Source organism: Salvelinus alpinus, chromosome 9 (genome assembly GCF_045679555.1).
Source record: "Salvelinus alpinus chromosome 9, SLU_Salpinus.1, whole genome shotgun sequence".
In the NCBI taxonomy this organism is placed as follows: Eukaryota; Metazoa; Chordata; class Actinopteri; order Salmoniformes; family Salmonidae; genus Salvelinus; species Salvelinus alpinus.
The window spans coordinates 27,006,379-27,022,703 of record NC_092094.1 but is presented as its reverse complement, the minus strand read 5'-3'; the positions used below and the strand labels follow the sequence as shown (position 1 = coordinate 27,022,703).

The 16,325-nt window shown below is 43.4% G+C and overlaps 1 protein-coding gene across 2 annotated transcripts in view; it reads left to right on the top strand.

Annotated features, from left to right (window-relative positions):
* The window catches only part of LOC139584563 (inactive serine protease PAMR1-like), a 51,137-nt gene extending 35,140 nt beyond the window's left edge, over positions 1–15,997 (top strand). Inside the window, exons 4-14 of one of the 2 annotated variants that reach the window (XM_071416567.1) lie at positions 853–967; positions 4,960–5,177; positions 5,835–5,942; positions 8,519–8,689; positions 8,938–9,123; positions 9,366–10,400; positions 10,591–10,767; positions 10,982–11,048; positions 12,143–12,375; positions 12,693–13,069; positions 14,975–15,997. In XM_071416567.1, the coding sequence (XP_071272668.1) occupies positions 853–967; positions 4,960–5,177; positions 5,835–5,942; positions 8,519–8,689; positions 8,938–9,123; positions 9,366–10,400; positions 10,591–10,767; positions 10,982–11,048; positions 12,143–12,375; positions 12,693–13,069; positions 14,975–15,544 (3,257 nt within the window). In that variant the 3' untranslated portion in view covers positions 15,545–15,997. Of the gene's footprint in view, positions 1–852; positions 968–4,959; positions 5,178–5,834; positions 5,943–8,518; positions 8,690–8,937; positions 9,130–9,365; positions 10,401–10,590; positions 10,768–10,981; positions 11,049–12,142; positions 12,376–12,692; positions 13,070–14,974 lie in introns of both variants that reach the window. The other variant, XM_071416566.1, reaches the window with a different exon arrangement.
* Positions 15,998–16,325: the final 328 nt, after the last annotated feature.

Sequence of the window (16,325 nt, the reverse complement as noted above, 5' to 3'; positions counted from 1 at the left end):
TAAGTTGATTTGTCACATGCACAGGTTACAGAAGGTGTAGTGAAATTGTTACTTGCATAGAAGAGTATTTTGTTTAGACATGTAGCTAGCTAGCTAAATAATTAACCATAATCCCAACTCATAACGTTACAACCCTGCATGAATCTTCAGGTAGCCAACCATTCAGGTTCAATGTTGGCTAGCTAGCTAACATTAGGCTATAACTAGCAATGCAAATGGCTCTGCGATACAAATAATATTACTAGACAGATCATACACGTAACATTAGCTAACGTGCCAGCCAGCTAACATTAGCTAGCTAGCTAACAGTATGTTTTAACTTCAAATGAAATTACTTTCTGACAAAATTAGAAAGTATAATATCTGAAAATGTAGCTAGCTAGACTATCTTAACCGTATACATGGATGGACCGTTCTCCCTCTCTGTCATGAATGCCATGGTTGCCTTAGTTTGAAGATGTAATCCGGAGCCAGGTGTTTTATACAACAGCCTTCTGTGTGTTCTCTTTTCATCTCCCTCTGCGTATTTGCAATCAAATGGCAGAACTTCCTTCATACCCTTAGCTATCATACTCTAAAAAAGTAGTGAGGCGCGACATACACCTAGTTCACTGAAATGAGTCACAAATGTGGAAAAAGTCAAGGGGTGTGAATACTTTCTGAAGGCACTGTATGAGCTACACAACACAATGATTTACTTATATTGAACAGAAACTGGCCAAATTATGATTCAAATGATCAACTAGTATGCTGTCTTACAGTAACATATAATTACATCAAGAAATGAATAGCCTATTGCATTGCATAATTATGTAAAGTGTGAACTCTGAGTGGTTCTTTTCCTGTTTACAGAGTGTGGAGGAGTGATCCGTAAACGTCAGGGCCACATAGTCCTGGAGAGTTACCCGACCAACGCTCGTTGTGAGTGGACTGTTCATGTGGACCGAGGATTCACCATCGATTTCAGGTGGGTGTGACCAACCATGTATTTGACCTGGGTTGTCTCTGAACTTCAAGACCGAGTTAGTTCACTGAACTTAAAAACCTCTACGGGATTGGTGTCCCCATACCGGGATGGTTGAGCTAATGTGCGCTAATGTGATTAGCATGGCGTTGTAAGTAACAGCAAACTTTCCAGGACATAGACATGTCTTATATGGGCAGAAAGCTTAACTTCTTGTTAATCTAACTGCACTGTCCAATTTACAGTAAAATTACAGTGAAAAAATACCATACTATTGTTTGAGGAGAGTGCATAACAAAAACATTTTTTATCAATTGATACATTCACCTCTGAAGGTAAATAATGTACTTACATTCAGTAATCTTGCTCTGATTTGAATCCTGAGGGTCCCAGTGATAAAATGTACCACGGTTTTGTTTGATAAAATCAATTTTTATATTCAAATGTAAAATTCTACAGAACCCCTGCTGCCTCCGGCTCCACACCTATCCCGCCTAGCCATCTAGATGTGTGAAAGTTAGTGTATAAGCTAATGATCCATCATGTATGACATTCCCAGGAGTGTGTAAACTTAAATGTTATATTACCATACCATTTTTGTATTTTCTCTATAGTTATGTACTTATTATATTATGGCCTTTCTCTTGCATTTCAAAGATGATGGAACAAAAAATATTTGGAAAACTCATGTTTTTTTGTTTGTATTATCTTTTACCAGATCTAATATGTTTTATTCTCCTACAGTCATTTCACATTTCCACAAACTTCAAAGTGTTTCCTTTCAAATGGTATCAAGCATATGCATATCCTTGTTTCAGGTCCTGAGCTACAGGCAGTTAGATTTGGGTATGTCATTTTTTGGCGAAAATTGAAAAAAAGGGTCAGATCCTTAGGAGGTTTTAATTTAAGCCTGGTGTTGCTAAATGACAGCTAGTTCTAGCTAGTCTAGCATTGTGAAACAATAAGTGTCACTTCGTCATATTTTCCTCTGACATGAAAAGGCTAGACTTTGGCCTCTCTGGTGACCATCTGTAATAGTTATTAATACTTGACCCATTTAAGACTAGGTTGGAACCACTCATAGTCTTGAGGAAAGTCATTGCATTTCATTTATGTGATGTATTTTTTTATGTGATGTATTTTTTTATGTGATGTATGTGATGTATTTTTTTATGTGATGTATTTTTTTATGTGATGTATTTTTTTATGTGATGTATTTTTTTATGTGATGTATTTTTTCCAAAATACATAAAACTTTGAACAGGCAAGCATATATTTGAGGGCTTTTATCATAAAAAAAAGCCACATTGAATATTGAGCTGCATTCAGTCTGTTGGCACAATACGTATTACATACAGTAATAGCTTTCTGTGTTAAAATAAACAGATCCATAGTAAAACATTAGCATTTTTCACATACACATAAAGTTCCAGGTTAAACTACACAACCATGTCAAGCTCAAACAAGCTCCATGATCAGATGACAAATGCGTCTGCAAGTACAGTAAAGAAATAAAACAGGTTTCCAGGCCCGCTTGGGCTATCGTCACACGACATGGTCTATTGACAGAAAGAGATTGATGAAATATCTCCAAGTGAAGAAATAGGGCCTCATACTGCTGTTTTATGTATTTTATGACATACAAGCCACATAAACCATGAATGAAATAGTGCTCCTCTCTGTTTCATGTTGCTCTGCTCATAGTTGGACTAATGGAAAGTTATGAGTTTTGGCATCAGCCAGCTAAACCTTACTGGCAGGGCCATCTTCTATTTATTACTCACTACTCTTGGCTACATCACGCTTATTTATTGCCGTACTAATGACGGACAACAACAGACTCAGCGAGTTACACAGCAACACACGCTGCACGCCAATACTTTTAAGGCCCTAAGATATTCCTGAAAACGAAAACCCAGGTTCAATTAGCACAAGCCCCCCTTTTTTATTTTTTTAACTAGGAAAGTCAGTTAAGAACAAATTCTTATTTTCAAAGACAGCCTAGGAACAGAGGGTTAACTGCCTTGTTCAGGGGTAGAACAACAGAGTTGTACCTTGTCAGCTAGGGGATTCAAACTTTCAACCTTTTCGTTGCTAGCCCAACACTCTAACCACTAGGCTACCCTGCCGCCCTTGACCTAAGAGACTTTGATAACACTTAGGGGAACTTGGTATTGTGACAAAGTCTGATTTAAAATATGAAGTAAAATTCTCCTTTGTATGTTGAGCCAAAGATCTTAAATCTACCAATATAGATTGTAAACTCACATTGCATCCAAATCCTTGTTCTCTGTATTCCCTGTACTGTTTCCAGCTGGCATCACTCACTGTTCTGTCCCAACACAAATCCAAGCATGTTCATTAAAAGGATATACACCAATATGTTTCTCTCACCAATAATCCTATTCCTTTAAACTCCAATTAAAACAGGTCCCAAACCCACACAGACCTCTGGATGACCTTATATTCACAGAGAAAGCTGATGAAGCGTGGTGGGAGTTGACATCAGTGTATTCACCAATCATACTATTTAGCTTGGCAGTGTGACATTTTGAGTTAATAAGCAATCAAACATAAATGACACATCAACAACTTACAATCAATCACTTACAATCAGACCAGTCACACGTTTGTATTTGATGACTGATTCTGAAGAATGAGATGAAATGTTTACAGGCATCAAACACACATACCATACATTTGTCACTGTGTTCAAAATATACAACTCTGATGGAAATCTGTGGGGATCCATATTGAGTGTTATGTGCAAATGTACTCTTAAATTTAGGGTGAACACGTCAAGTATCCCTAAGATGTTTCTAATAGCACTGAAGCTTGACTATTAATATAGCGTCTGTTTTCTATAACTGGACATGTGTTAAACATCCGTCGTTGTAAAATGTATGTCTAAAGTATGTTCTGTTTTTGCAGTCCGTGTCACTAACAATTGTATCGTCATATCTTACATTTTTCACCTTAGCTCAAGTGCATTATTGTCCCATTAGTTCCATACAGTAACAGTTGTAGCTTTGTTGCCTCAAATTGGACAGCATTAGACATGATCTCAGCTGAAAGCCTTGCAGATTTATTTTTTATAACGACTGAGTCAATTTGTTTTTAGCATTGATCTCTTTTGCAGGCGAGGGAAGCATAAAAAAAGATGACTGTATGAAAAAGTACTCATCAGTGTTGCCTTGGTAAAAAGATTCCATATCCGTAATAGATTTCACTTCCACCACAATGGGAGGAATTTAAACATTCAATTCTCACCTCCATTTAAAAGGAAGTGGGTTGTGCAAAGTAGTGGAATCACTGTTCCAATCACTACTGCTGGCTGTAGTAAAAGTCAGGGGTGTGAGATGGTGCCAGCCAGGATGGCAGAGCCAGTAAAGCCAGGTAGGCGCTCCCTCAGAGCGCTCCAGTAAAACAAGGGCTCTAGCAGGAAAGAAAGAGACGTCTCCCTACTTAGAGTCAAGGGGGGCAACGAGGTGCAATAACACACCATTTACATCATGTTTACCATATATACCAAGAGAGAAACCTCTTAATTGGTTTTAAATGGAAAATCCAGGCCTGGCTACTGCAATGAAAACTTTCTGGCTGAAATAAACAGAGGAGTGACGGGATGACTGAATGGTATATGTGACTAGCTGAAACAAACTGTGCCAATTGGCTTCCGTATACACACCTTATAAATGTCACTGCAAGAGAATAGGTACGTTGTCAAAATACATAATTTTTTCACTTGCAATGTTTTAGCTGTAGACACATCTATTTCCAGGTTTATTGAAGGTGTGGAGATCAATTTATGTGGATTTGTGTCGCAAACCAACCCCCAAAGCCTATACTCCCATTAGTACTTCACATTGAGGTAAACTGTCAAAACCACTAAATAAACTCAGTTGACCTCTGCTACAGGTACAATAATTTAGAACAGTCTCCCCAAGCTACTTCTAACCACCTCCCTCCCTCTATCCCTTCCTCTCCACCCACAGGTTCATGATGCTGAGCCTGGAGTTTGACCATTCCTGTCGCTACGACTACATCGAGGTGCGTGATGGTGACAGTATCAACTCTCGTGTGATTGGTCGGTTCTGTGGGAACAACAGGCCTGCTCCAATCCAGAGCTCTGGCAACTCCCTACACGTCCTGTTTGTAGCCGATGGCTATAAGAACTTCGACGGCTTCTTCGCCACCTTCCAAGAAAGCTCAGGTAGGAACAGTACCTCCCAGAGTAGATTTAGTACCGAAAGTTGGCAAATTGATGAATAAGATCTGGGAATATATTGTGGTTTGCAAATATCCCATCATAAGTTGGGAAAGTTTAGAAAAATACTTGAGGGGTTCGGTAGCAACCTGAATGTTAACTTATGGCTGTTATGATAACTAAGCAGAGCACACCCTTATCAAACTCATTCCAGGGAATCCCTGCTTGGCAGCCTAAGAGAGAAACCACATAAGTACCAACTTAACCTGTCACTCAGCTCCTCATTCAAACCCAATCACCATGAACACACATGGTAACACAGTACTCCAAGCACTCCACTCAAGCCAAAAAATACTTACCACAGGCTACTGTACATTTTGGGGATGGGTGTTGGAGAGTAGACATGAATTTAAACACCAAAGTATTTTCTCACCTATATACAGTTGATACATTTTTTGCCATATCCCCAAAATAAACAATCCACTACAAACTTTGACTGTATTTCAGATCAATACTCAGGACAGATCAATGGTTCCTCTCCTGGTCTCCTTTGATTAGTGCAGATGAAGGGTGGGAGCGAGGAAAGCCTGCAATTATTTGTATATTTTTTAACTACTGTTATGTAGCCCATGTCATGTGTCTAAGCATCCTGTGTGTTTTCAGCATGCAGCTCCTCCCCCTGTCTCCATGATGGAACCTGTATCCTGGACACGTCCCACTCCTACCACTGTGGCTGTCTGGCTGGCTACACTGGACAGAGGTGTGAGAATGGTGTGTACACTAAACTTTGGGTCAAACTATTCACAGAGGTGATGTGACTTGTGTTACTGGTGTCTTCCAGCTGTATAGTACAGTTAAAACAAAGACCTCAGACAACAAGCATGCAGAGTATCTATGTTGGAATTCTCCCATGACCATCTCTTCAGAGAGTCCCATTAGTGCTTACAACAATAAGTCAATCACTGATCATCTCCCTATTCCCTACTGGCCATCTCCCTATTCCCTGCTGTCATCTCCCTATTCCCTGCTGTCATCTCCCTATTCCCTGCTGTCATCTCCCTCTCTAGCCCTGTGCAATCAGCACGAACATGAGCTGTGTCCCATGTCGACAGATGGTCAATAAACCACTATGACCACCTGACAGAATTCTGACTTCATGAAACTGCACCTCACCATCTGAGTTTACTGTATGTATGGATAGTAAACATCTTGGAGAGAAAGACCGACCCAGAGCGAATGACGAGAGCGAGAGAGAGAGGCAGAGAGGAAGAGAGAGTGAGAGAGAGAATGACAGATATGGGCAAATGGAAAATAAGTGAGCAAGACTAAGCTAGGCTAAGCTTCCCTCAGCCCATCTGAATCTGGGTCAGTCACCTGCCTGCCAACCAAACCATGCCAGGCAGCCCTCTACCTCGTCCTGAGAGGGCTCCAACAGGGCCCTGTATAGCTGGAGCTCCTTCTGTCCACAGCTCCACCACAACCCTGCTTCTTTATGGTCGTTTGGACTCAGGCCTAGGTTTCCTTACCCAGCATCACACCCCTCCACCCGCCCCTCTCCTCCCCCCGGACCCTGTGAAAAACAGCCCGGGCCAAGAGCCTTGTAATTTTTTCAGGGCTAAAATTGAGTCTATTCAACTAATGTTGAACAAAACTGCTTCTATAATATGAGGCAGCTTTTCCATTGGATGAGAGGAGATCATAAAACGCATAGGAGAAGTGGAGGGATGGAATTTCATCCATCTGGTATTCCCGTGAGGAGGGATGGACTGCTCATTTGTGAGGTAGATTTAGGATAACACTAATGTCGTATACAACCTTTGTTAGAATAACATGATTTCAAGAAAGGATTCTTTCCTAACTCTCTGTATATGTCCGATGCAGTCTTTATTTTAGACTGAGAATATTGAACCATAGTTTCCGAGATGTTGGCAGGACTTAGTGGTGAATTAATTGTGCTTCTTTAATCATAACATCCTCTGTTAGCATTCCTTCATAATGGCACTATGACTCATCCAAGTAGAGAGAGCCCAGTGGGAGATATACTGGCGGAGACAGACAGACAGACAGACAGACAGACAGACAGACAGACAGACAGTATATGACATATATACATATATACATATATACAGATATACAGATATACATATATATATATATATATATATATATATATATATATATATATATAGACAGACAGACAGACAGACAGACAGACAGACAGACAGACAGACAGACAGACAGACAGACAGACAGACAGACAGACAGACAGACAGACAGACAGACAGACAGACAGACAGACAGATATACAGACAGACAGACAGACAGACAGACAGACAGACAGACAGACAGACAGACAGACAGACAGACAGACAGACAGACAGACAGACAGACAGACAGACAGACAGACAGACAGACAGACAGACAGACAGACAGACAGACAGTGGTATGGGAGGACTTGGGTGTGGGCAAACAGAGGACATGATTGGTTCTCAATTCAACATCCCTATACATTTTAGCTGTATTTCCAATAAGAAAATGACTCAATAGGGTTGTGCACGTTTTTTATTTTCCATGTCTGGAATTCCAAGCGAATTTCCCCTGTCCCGTCCCACGTGCGGCTCAACTGAAGGGTGGAAACACTGGATGGCAGGGAGACAGTGATTATAGGGAGGGTTCCTCTGATGGTTTTGGACTACACTGCTGTCAGACCACGGCCAGAGAGAGGGAGAGAGGCATGGGGCGGGTCCTGCAATGCTGTGCCCCAATAGTCACAGTAAGGCCAGAGTGATATAGAATGAACATAATAAGTCTGTGTAGGTGTGTGTAGGTGTGTGCATGTGTTTGTGCAGACATGTGTGTGATTGGTATTTAGCTTGGTTCCAGATCAGAGAGAGGAGACCCAATGGTGAATTACAAGTTGATGTGTGCTATTTGTGTCAATCAAGTTCTCTATTTCACAGTCGGGCATTGTTTACTTGGCTTGGCTCATCGTACTCTAGCAACTCCATGTGGCGGGCCAGGCGCCGGCAGGCTGACTTCGGTCGTCAGTTGAATCGTGTTTCCTCCAACACATTGGTGCAGCTGGCTTCTGGGTTAAGCGGGCGGGTGTTCAGAAGAGCGGTTTGGCGGGTCATGTTTCGGAGGATGCATGACTCGACCTATGCCTCTCTCGAGCCTGTTGGGTAGTTGCAGTGATGACACAAGATTGTATTTGGATATCACGAAATTGTGATATCCAATTAAATAAGAATGTGTGAGGAAGGTTGTTTATATTTCAGTGTGTGTGTGTAGCACTACATTCTGAGGTCTCCTAATGACTTTGTACATATGCTTTTGTGTCCTTCCAGTTGTAGGGTGCAGGAGGCCCCCAGTACCTGTCCATGGCTCCACAGAGGGGATATTCCATCACTCAGGGACGCGAGTCACGTTCCGCTGTGACCCTGGGTTCGAGCTGAGGGGGATCCGCACCGCCATCTGCCTCCAGGATGGCACCTGGAGCGCCCCTGCCCCCCAGTGTGGTAAGAGGCCAGAGAGAGAGGGGCACAGCACAACGAACAATTTAGATGCTTGGTGAAAAATCCAACCTGATTGACCTAAAAGACCTTGACACTGTAGGTTTGTTTTATACAATACCATTTGAGACATGTTAACACAACAGCTCCTCTAAGGAATAAACATATTTACAACTCATCTGCAAATTCAACAGTGTCTGACAATCTGACTCCCAGCATCACTGGTCCTACATGTTATCTGTGTTCCTCTGCAGTGCCTATGGTGAAATTATGTGCCATCCCAGCCAAGCCTGTCCATGGAGACCACTTCCTAGTGTACGGGCCCAATGATGTCATCATAGCCCTGCAGTACCTGTGCTACCGGCCCTACAAGCTGAGCGGGACGCACCAGAGGACCTGTTTGCCCAACAACACCTGGAGCGGAACACCCCCCACATGTGGTAAAGGTTAGGATCAGAGCAAGGCATGATGGGAATCAGAGTTTGGAGACAGTGGGAACAGGTGTTGATAGACATCAAAGGTGGACCTACTATTATTAGGAATGACTATGACTACATGACCAGGCAATTGATAATATTTCACTAGTAGAATGTGTACAACCATTCAGAATGGTTAGCCAACTGTATAACAACACTTATTTCAATCCAGAAATTCACTTGTTTTCTCTCTTTTTTTCTTACAGTGAATAATACACTTGCTGAACCAGGCAAAGACAAAGGAAATGACAAAGCAAGAGATAGAGAAAAGGACAAAGAAAAGGATGCAGAAAAAGAGAAAGACACTGACAAAGACATTGAAAAACCCAAAGACAAAGAGATAGACTATAATACAGGTATCAAAGAGGACGTGGCTGGTAAAGATCCAGACACAGGCCTGAGGAACACAACAGTGGACGGTAAAAAAGATGGTAAAGATAAAAACATAGACATTACTCTGGTTAACATCCCAGGACGAAACGAGGATAAAACGAGTGACAAAGAAAAAGAAACTGGGCTAGATAAACCTACTGGAGGTACCAAGGATAAAGTGGACAGTAAAGAAACTGATGACATTGTAAACACAGTGGAGGGAGAGAGAGAAAATGACGTGGGGAAAACCACCACAGACATAGATGGCAGTCCAGATACTGGGGGAGACACAGACGTGATACGGGAGATAGGAAAGACAACAGAGATCCCTGAGATAGTGGTGGTGGTGGAAGATAAAGGACAGGAGGAAGAGAAGAAGAAAGAGGAACCAGTAGATAAAAGCAGTGATCCAAACATAGTGGATCCTAATGACTTAAAACCAAGGGGAGACACATTTGCCATAGATTACACTGAGTTAAAACCAAGGGGAGACACATTTGCCATAGATTACACTGAGTTAAAACCTAGGGGAGACACATTTGCTGTAGAGTACACTGTTACGGATGTGTTTGGCACCAATGACATAGAGCAGGGTATGAATACAACAATGTCTAAAGACATTGTGAAGATTTTTATTCCAACTAGAAACAACAACACACAGTTCACCCCATATTCATCAGGAGGTCAGGAAACCGAGAAGCTGGTGGAAAAGCCACACAAAGATATCGGAGCAACTAAAGATATAGGCTCAACTAAAGATACAATGGCAAGTACAAACAAACCTGAAGAGGAAAATACTGGAAAAGATTCTGACAAAACAACTAAAGAGGAGTCTGATGATGAGAAGAGAGAAAACCAAAGCATCAGTGGTAAGACTCAGAATCACCCCAAACACTTCAGATGCATGTTGTATGATACACTGCATTATTGAAACAGATATTATAATGACCCTTAGCATCTTACATTTTGTTCTCCACTCTCTCGCTCGCTCTCCACCTATCTATCTTACATTCTGCACCTGGTCTATTTCCTCTCTCTTCCCTCCGTCTCTCCTTCCAGAGGAGAGATGTCCCCCTCTCCCACAGCTCTACCATGGGTACCAGCAGGTAGTGCCAGGGCTGGTGCCAGAGACCGTGGATTTCTTTTGTAATCACTCCTACGCTCTGAGTGGTGACGCCAGACGCACCTGCCAGCCTGGCGGCACCTGGGGGGGCACTCATCCCCTTTGTGTGAGAGGTAGGCACTGATGTGTGTGTGAGTTTTTGTGAGTCCATGCGAGCGTGCATGCGTGTGTGCCTCTACTTTGTGATTATCAACAAGGGACACACTGTAGCACCTGTCAGTTGAGCACTATTTTTAGCAGCCTCTAATCAACCCAACATTGATAATGAAAGCAGCTGCCAGCCTGTCAGTAGGTATTAATGGGAACCCTGTGTGTGTTTGTCTGCAGCCTGCAGAGAGCCCAAGGTCTCAGAGCTGGTCAGACAGAGAGTTCTGCCTCCACAAGCTCCATCCAGGTATGTCTAACGACGTATAATATATTATGTTACAGAGCACACATAATAATACACATTATATACATTACATGAATTCCAGACGTAAGCATTAACCAACACTATACTGTATATCCACATTGCCATTGAAATCATCATATATCAAAACCACATACATAAAACGTATAGTATATGTGCATAATCATATATCAACATCATTGGCACACCACACGAGAGGGACCATAAACACGATGTACTGTATGACCCTGATTAATGCACACATCACAACAGAAGACTTAGCTCTTTTTTGTGTGTGACAGAACCACTTTACCACGTGAAGCCCACATATAAATTACGGAGCGGCTGCGGATCTGACTTTTCCTGGATCTTTCTTCCCAACAGCTAAAGGTCCCACAGCTTCTGTGCATGTGTACGATTCTCTACTTTAGGCACAGTCTCTAATCTCTACTCGTAGAGAACGGGCTATTCTGGCAAATGGTGCTCGATCAAAGTTGAATCAATATCTGCAAGATCACATAATGATAGATTGTACATAACAGAACCGAATATAATAGCATACTGTAAATGTAACGTTACTATAAGACCAAAAACACCACCTCATTTCCAATGAGATTTTAGGATGATTTTGCGAATGGTCGCATTTTTCTCTCATGCGCGCATAACTAAACAGTGTGCCACCAGGCAAAATATGTGCATTGATTGAAACAAAAGACAGGTAGGCTATGCTACAGTTTGTTTACACTACCTGCTCTACAATTTGCTCACTGTACGTCATTCAAAACAACACTGTACAGAACTAAGAAAATCATTCACAATTGACAGTGAGAAATGTGAAGGGCGAGTGACCACACATTTTTTGGGACGTTAAGTAGAGGTAAAGAAACACATGCTCAGAACGTGATACAGATCTTTCCGGGGTTCCAGGGGGGGCGGGACGGGGGTGGAACGGGGCGGTTACCTACAGATCCGCAGCCTCTGCCTATAAATTAACCATTTAAAAACCTAAAAATAGTTATAATACTGCTAGCCTCTTTAGGTACATTATACACTAGTTTGTTTCTGTAAAGGCATCTCAATGGACCCCTCTCATCTCTCAGGAAGACCCCTGTGCATAAGCTCTACTCATCCTCTGGGTTTGTGAAGATGTTCCAGTCTGTCGGTCCCACCAAAGTTCCCCCAATGCTATCCCAGCTGCACCAGGGGTTCCACCACCTCCACACTCACATAGCGTACGAGTGTGCCTCTCCCTTTTACCAGCACTCAGGCAGTGCACGCCGTACCTGCCTCAAGACTGGCAAGTGGAGCGGACGTCATGTCTCCTGTTCGCCAGGTGAGGGCAGCAGAGCCACATTACTTGATGTATATCTTAATATAAGGGAAGGTTTGTCTTGCCACCTAGGCATGCTAGAATTGTGCTTTCAAACCACACGTAGACACTAAGCAATCAAGAAAATTGGATTGAAAAAGTAATATTCCAGGGTGTGTGTGTGATGTGGAATAAGGTTTCCAAACAGTATCAAGTGTTGTTTTATCACTTTGGCAGATCTGAGGTTTAACATCTTCCTTCCTCTTCTTTCCCACCCTTCTCACGCCCGGCCACACTTTCCTCTCCTCCACCCTTGTCTCTCCATCCTTCTCTTTTCCCAGTGTGTGGGAAGCACCCCACATTTGACCCCCAGACCCCGGCAGAGTACCATTGGCCCTGGCTAGCCGCCATCTACCAACGCCCCACCAACGGAGCAGGGACCAAGCTGGACAAGAAGGCCAGCCTTGCGGGGTCACTAAAGAAGGGGACTGGAGCTGAATCAGGTGCTGGGGCTGGATCCCAGGGGCAGGATGAGGCCTCAGGCTGGCAGCTGGTGTGTAGCGGGGCCCTGGTGAACCAGCGGAGTGTGGTGTTGGCAGCCCACTGTGTGACTGAGCTGGGGAAGCTGTACCCTCTGGATGCAGCCACGGTCAAGGTGGTGATGGGAAAACACTACCGCAGTGACCTCCGAGAGACCAAGGGCCTGCAGCATCTCAAAGTAAGAGAGGGGATGGAGAGGGCTTAAGGGTGGGGAGTAGAGAGTGAGAGTGGCTAAATGGGTTAGTGGGTGGGGGTGGGTAGTGAGAGTGAGTTTGGAGAGGAGTAGGGAATGATGAATGATGTGGTTGGCTGAGACCACCTGTATTCAGCCACACACTGCAATGATTAGACTGAAATACAGCTATGGTGTACAGTTCACCACACATGATGTTACACACTATAAGTACATTTTCAAGCCTTATGAGATGGTAAAAGCTCAAGGTCTACATCTATATAATACCAATGGCTGGGTGGTTTTGAACCTGTGTCCAATTAAAATGTATAATTTCACAACCATGACATCATGTCTACTCCATCTAGCCATGTAAAACAGCCCCGTGTTTTATTTAACGTTCAGTCATTGAATAAGTGCCAGAAAGCTACTTTGACCGTAAGTAAACACCAATGTGGTTGTGCGACATGGCTAGTCTGGATCTAACTAACATATACAGTAGCGTATTGGCATTTTGCAGTATATTGTAAATAATATGGTCTAATGGTACATTATGCGCTTTATAAAGGGCTGTCAATTAATATACACCACATTACCAATAGTATGTGGACACCTGCTCATCGAACATCTCATTCCAAAATCATAGGCAGAAATATGGAGTTGGTCCCCTTTTTGCTGCTATAACAGCCTCCACTCTTCTGGGAAGGCTTTCCACTAGAACCTCACTTTGTGCACAGGGACATTGTCATGCTAAAATAGGAAAGGGCCTTCCCCAAACTGTTGCCACTAAATTGGAAGCACAGAATCGTCAATAATGTCATTGTATGCTGTAGCATTAAGATTTCCTTTCACTGGAACTAAGGGCCTAGCCCGAACCATGAAAAATAGCCCCAGATCATTATTCCTCCTCCACCAAACTTTACAGTTGGCACTATGCATTGGGGCAGGTAGCGTTCTCCTGGCATCCGCCAAACTCATATACATCCGTCAGACTGCCAGAAGGTGAAGCGTGATTCATCACTCCAGAGAACGCGTTTCTACTGCTCCAGAGTCCAATGGCGGCGAGCTTTAAACCCTCCAACCGACGCTTGGCATTGCGCATGGTGAGCTTAGGCTTGTGTGTGGCTGCTCAGCCATGGAAACCCATTTCACTAAGCTCCCAACAAACAGTTATTGTGCTTATGTTGCTTCCAGAAGCAGTTTGGAACTCGTTAGTAAGTATTACAACCGCTACATGCTTCAGCACTCGGCTGTACCGTTCTTTGAGCTTGTGTGGCCTACCACTTCGCGAATGAGACGTTGTTGCTCCTAGACATTTCCACTTCAGAATAACAGCATTTACAGTTGACCGGGGCAGTTCTAGAAGGGCAAAAATGATGAACAGATGAACAGACTTGTTGGGAAGGTGGCATCCTATGACAGTGCCACGTTGAAAGTCACTGAGCTCTTCAGTAAGGCCATTCTGCTGTCAATGTTTGTCTATGGAAATTGCATGGCTGTGTGCTCAATTTTATATCTGTCAACAACGGATGTTGCTGAAATAGCTAAATCCACTAATTTGAAGGGGTGCCCAAATAATTTTGTGTATATATCTAGTGTATGTGCACATGATTGAGGAGTGTGAGTGAGTTGCCAGGTAACAAGCGAAGCTAACCACTGACAGCCAAGCTGTCACCCTGCTGTTACGTTTGGCACAGGATCTCTCTTTTTTTGACACCGCCTTTCTCTCTCTATTCTTTCTCTTACCATCCCTCCTCTCTATCTCTGACAATTCCTTCTTCATTCTGACTATCCCTTCGCTCCCTGACCATCCCACCTGTACTGTTTCTTTCTCTGACCAGTCTATTTTCTCTCACTCCCTGATAATAATTTATTTCTGTCTCTCTTCCCATCCCTCCTATTTTCCTTCAGGTGGCCTCAATCTCTATCCACCCCAACTACGACCCCCTGGTTCTTGACTCAGACCTGGCAGTGATCAAGCTGCTGGACAAGGCTCGTATCGGGGAGAAGGTCCTGCCCCTCTGCCTACCTGATACCCAGGGGGGAGAGGTGACCTCCAGAGAAGGGTTGGTGATGGGCTGGGCCCCCCTGCCAGATCCCCGTATCGGGGAAGAGGAGCAGGCCAGGGTGGGTGTGCAGCACCTGGCCGACGTGGTGCCCTGCGAGCAGCAGTATGCCCGTAAAGGGGTGCCCGTGAGCGTCACGGACAACATGCTTTGTGGCCGCCAGCGACCCGACTACAGCCCATCTAACATCTGTCCCGCGGACACAGGGGGTATCCTGATCCTTCCTGCCCAGACAGGCTCCACCCAGGACCCCTCTCTTGCCTCTCCAGGGTGGCGGGACAAGTCCAAAGGGGAGTGGCGGCTGCTGGGGTTGGTGAGTTTTGGGTATGACCAGGGAGAGTGTGACCCAGACCTGTTTACAGTGTACACACATGTGGCCAACTTCAAAGACTGGATAGAGAGCCATATGAAGTGACATCACCAGGATGTGACTCGCCCTGTATCTCTCTTTTATCTCTTTCGCCCTGTATCTCTCTTTTCCTCCCTCTCATCAACCAACAACTCAATCTTTTTCTTCATCATTATTCCCCCCCCTGTGATCAGTGAAGATGAGAGTAACACTGGACTGTACAGTGCTCTGAGCTGACTTTAGGAGGCCCTAACACAAACTGATCAGGTAGAGCTGCCCTCCACTCAGCACAGTACTTCAGTGTTCAGGTTTTACCTTAAATTTGGTGTTAGACTTGAAAACAACCTGAAAACCAGTTCCCTGGGAAAAGCTGGTTTTCATTGTATTCTTTGATATGTATATATAATGTAATGTATTATTATTATGGCTCTGCACGTGGTTCAAGGGATGTACATATTGTATAGAAGGACATAAAAGTCATGTTGTTTTTAATTAAAGATATGTGGTTGTGTGTCAAGACACGGCGGTCTGAGTTGTTCATCGACTGTGGTTCTGTGAGCTTTCATCCAGCATTAATTCAAAGGATACCATGTGATTCTACTAAATAGAGTTGAGAGAGAGAACCTGGTGCTTGCTATGTAAATCAGACAGCCATTTGGCTAGGGCCAGAGAAAGCCTATGAATTAATCCAGATCAAGTATAAACAATGAAGGGCTGCAATCGAACACCTGCAAATTGAAGTCATTAACAAAATAATGTATGTGCCTACACAGTTAATAATGTGTGTATAACACAGTTAATAATTTAAGTGTTGACCCCTCTGCAAGCATCTAAAGAGAAAATGTGG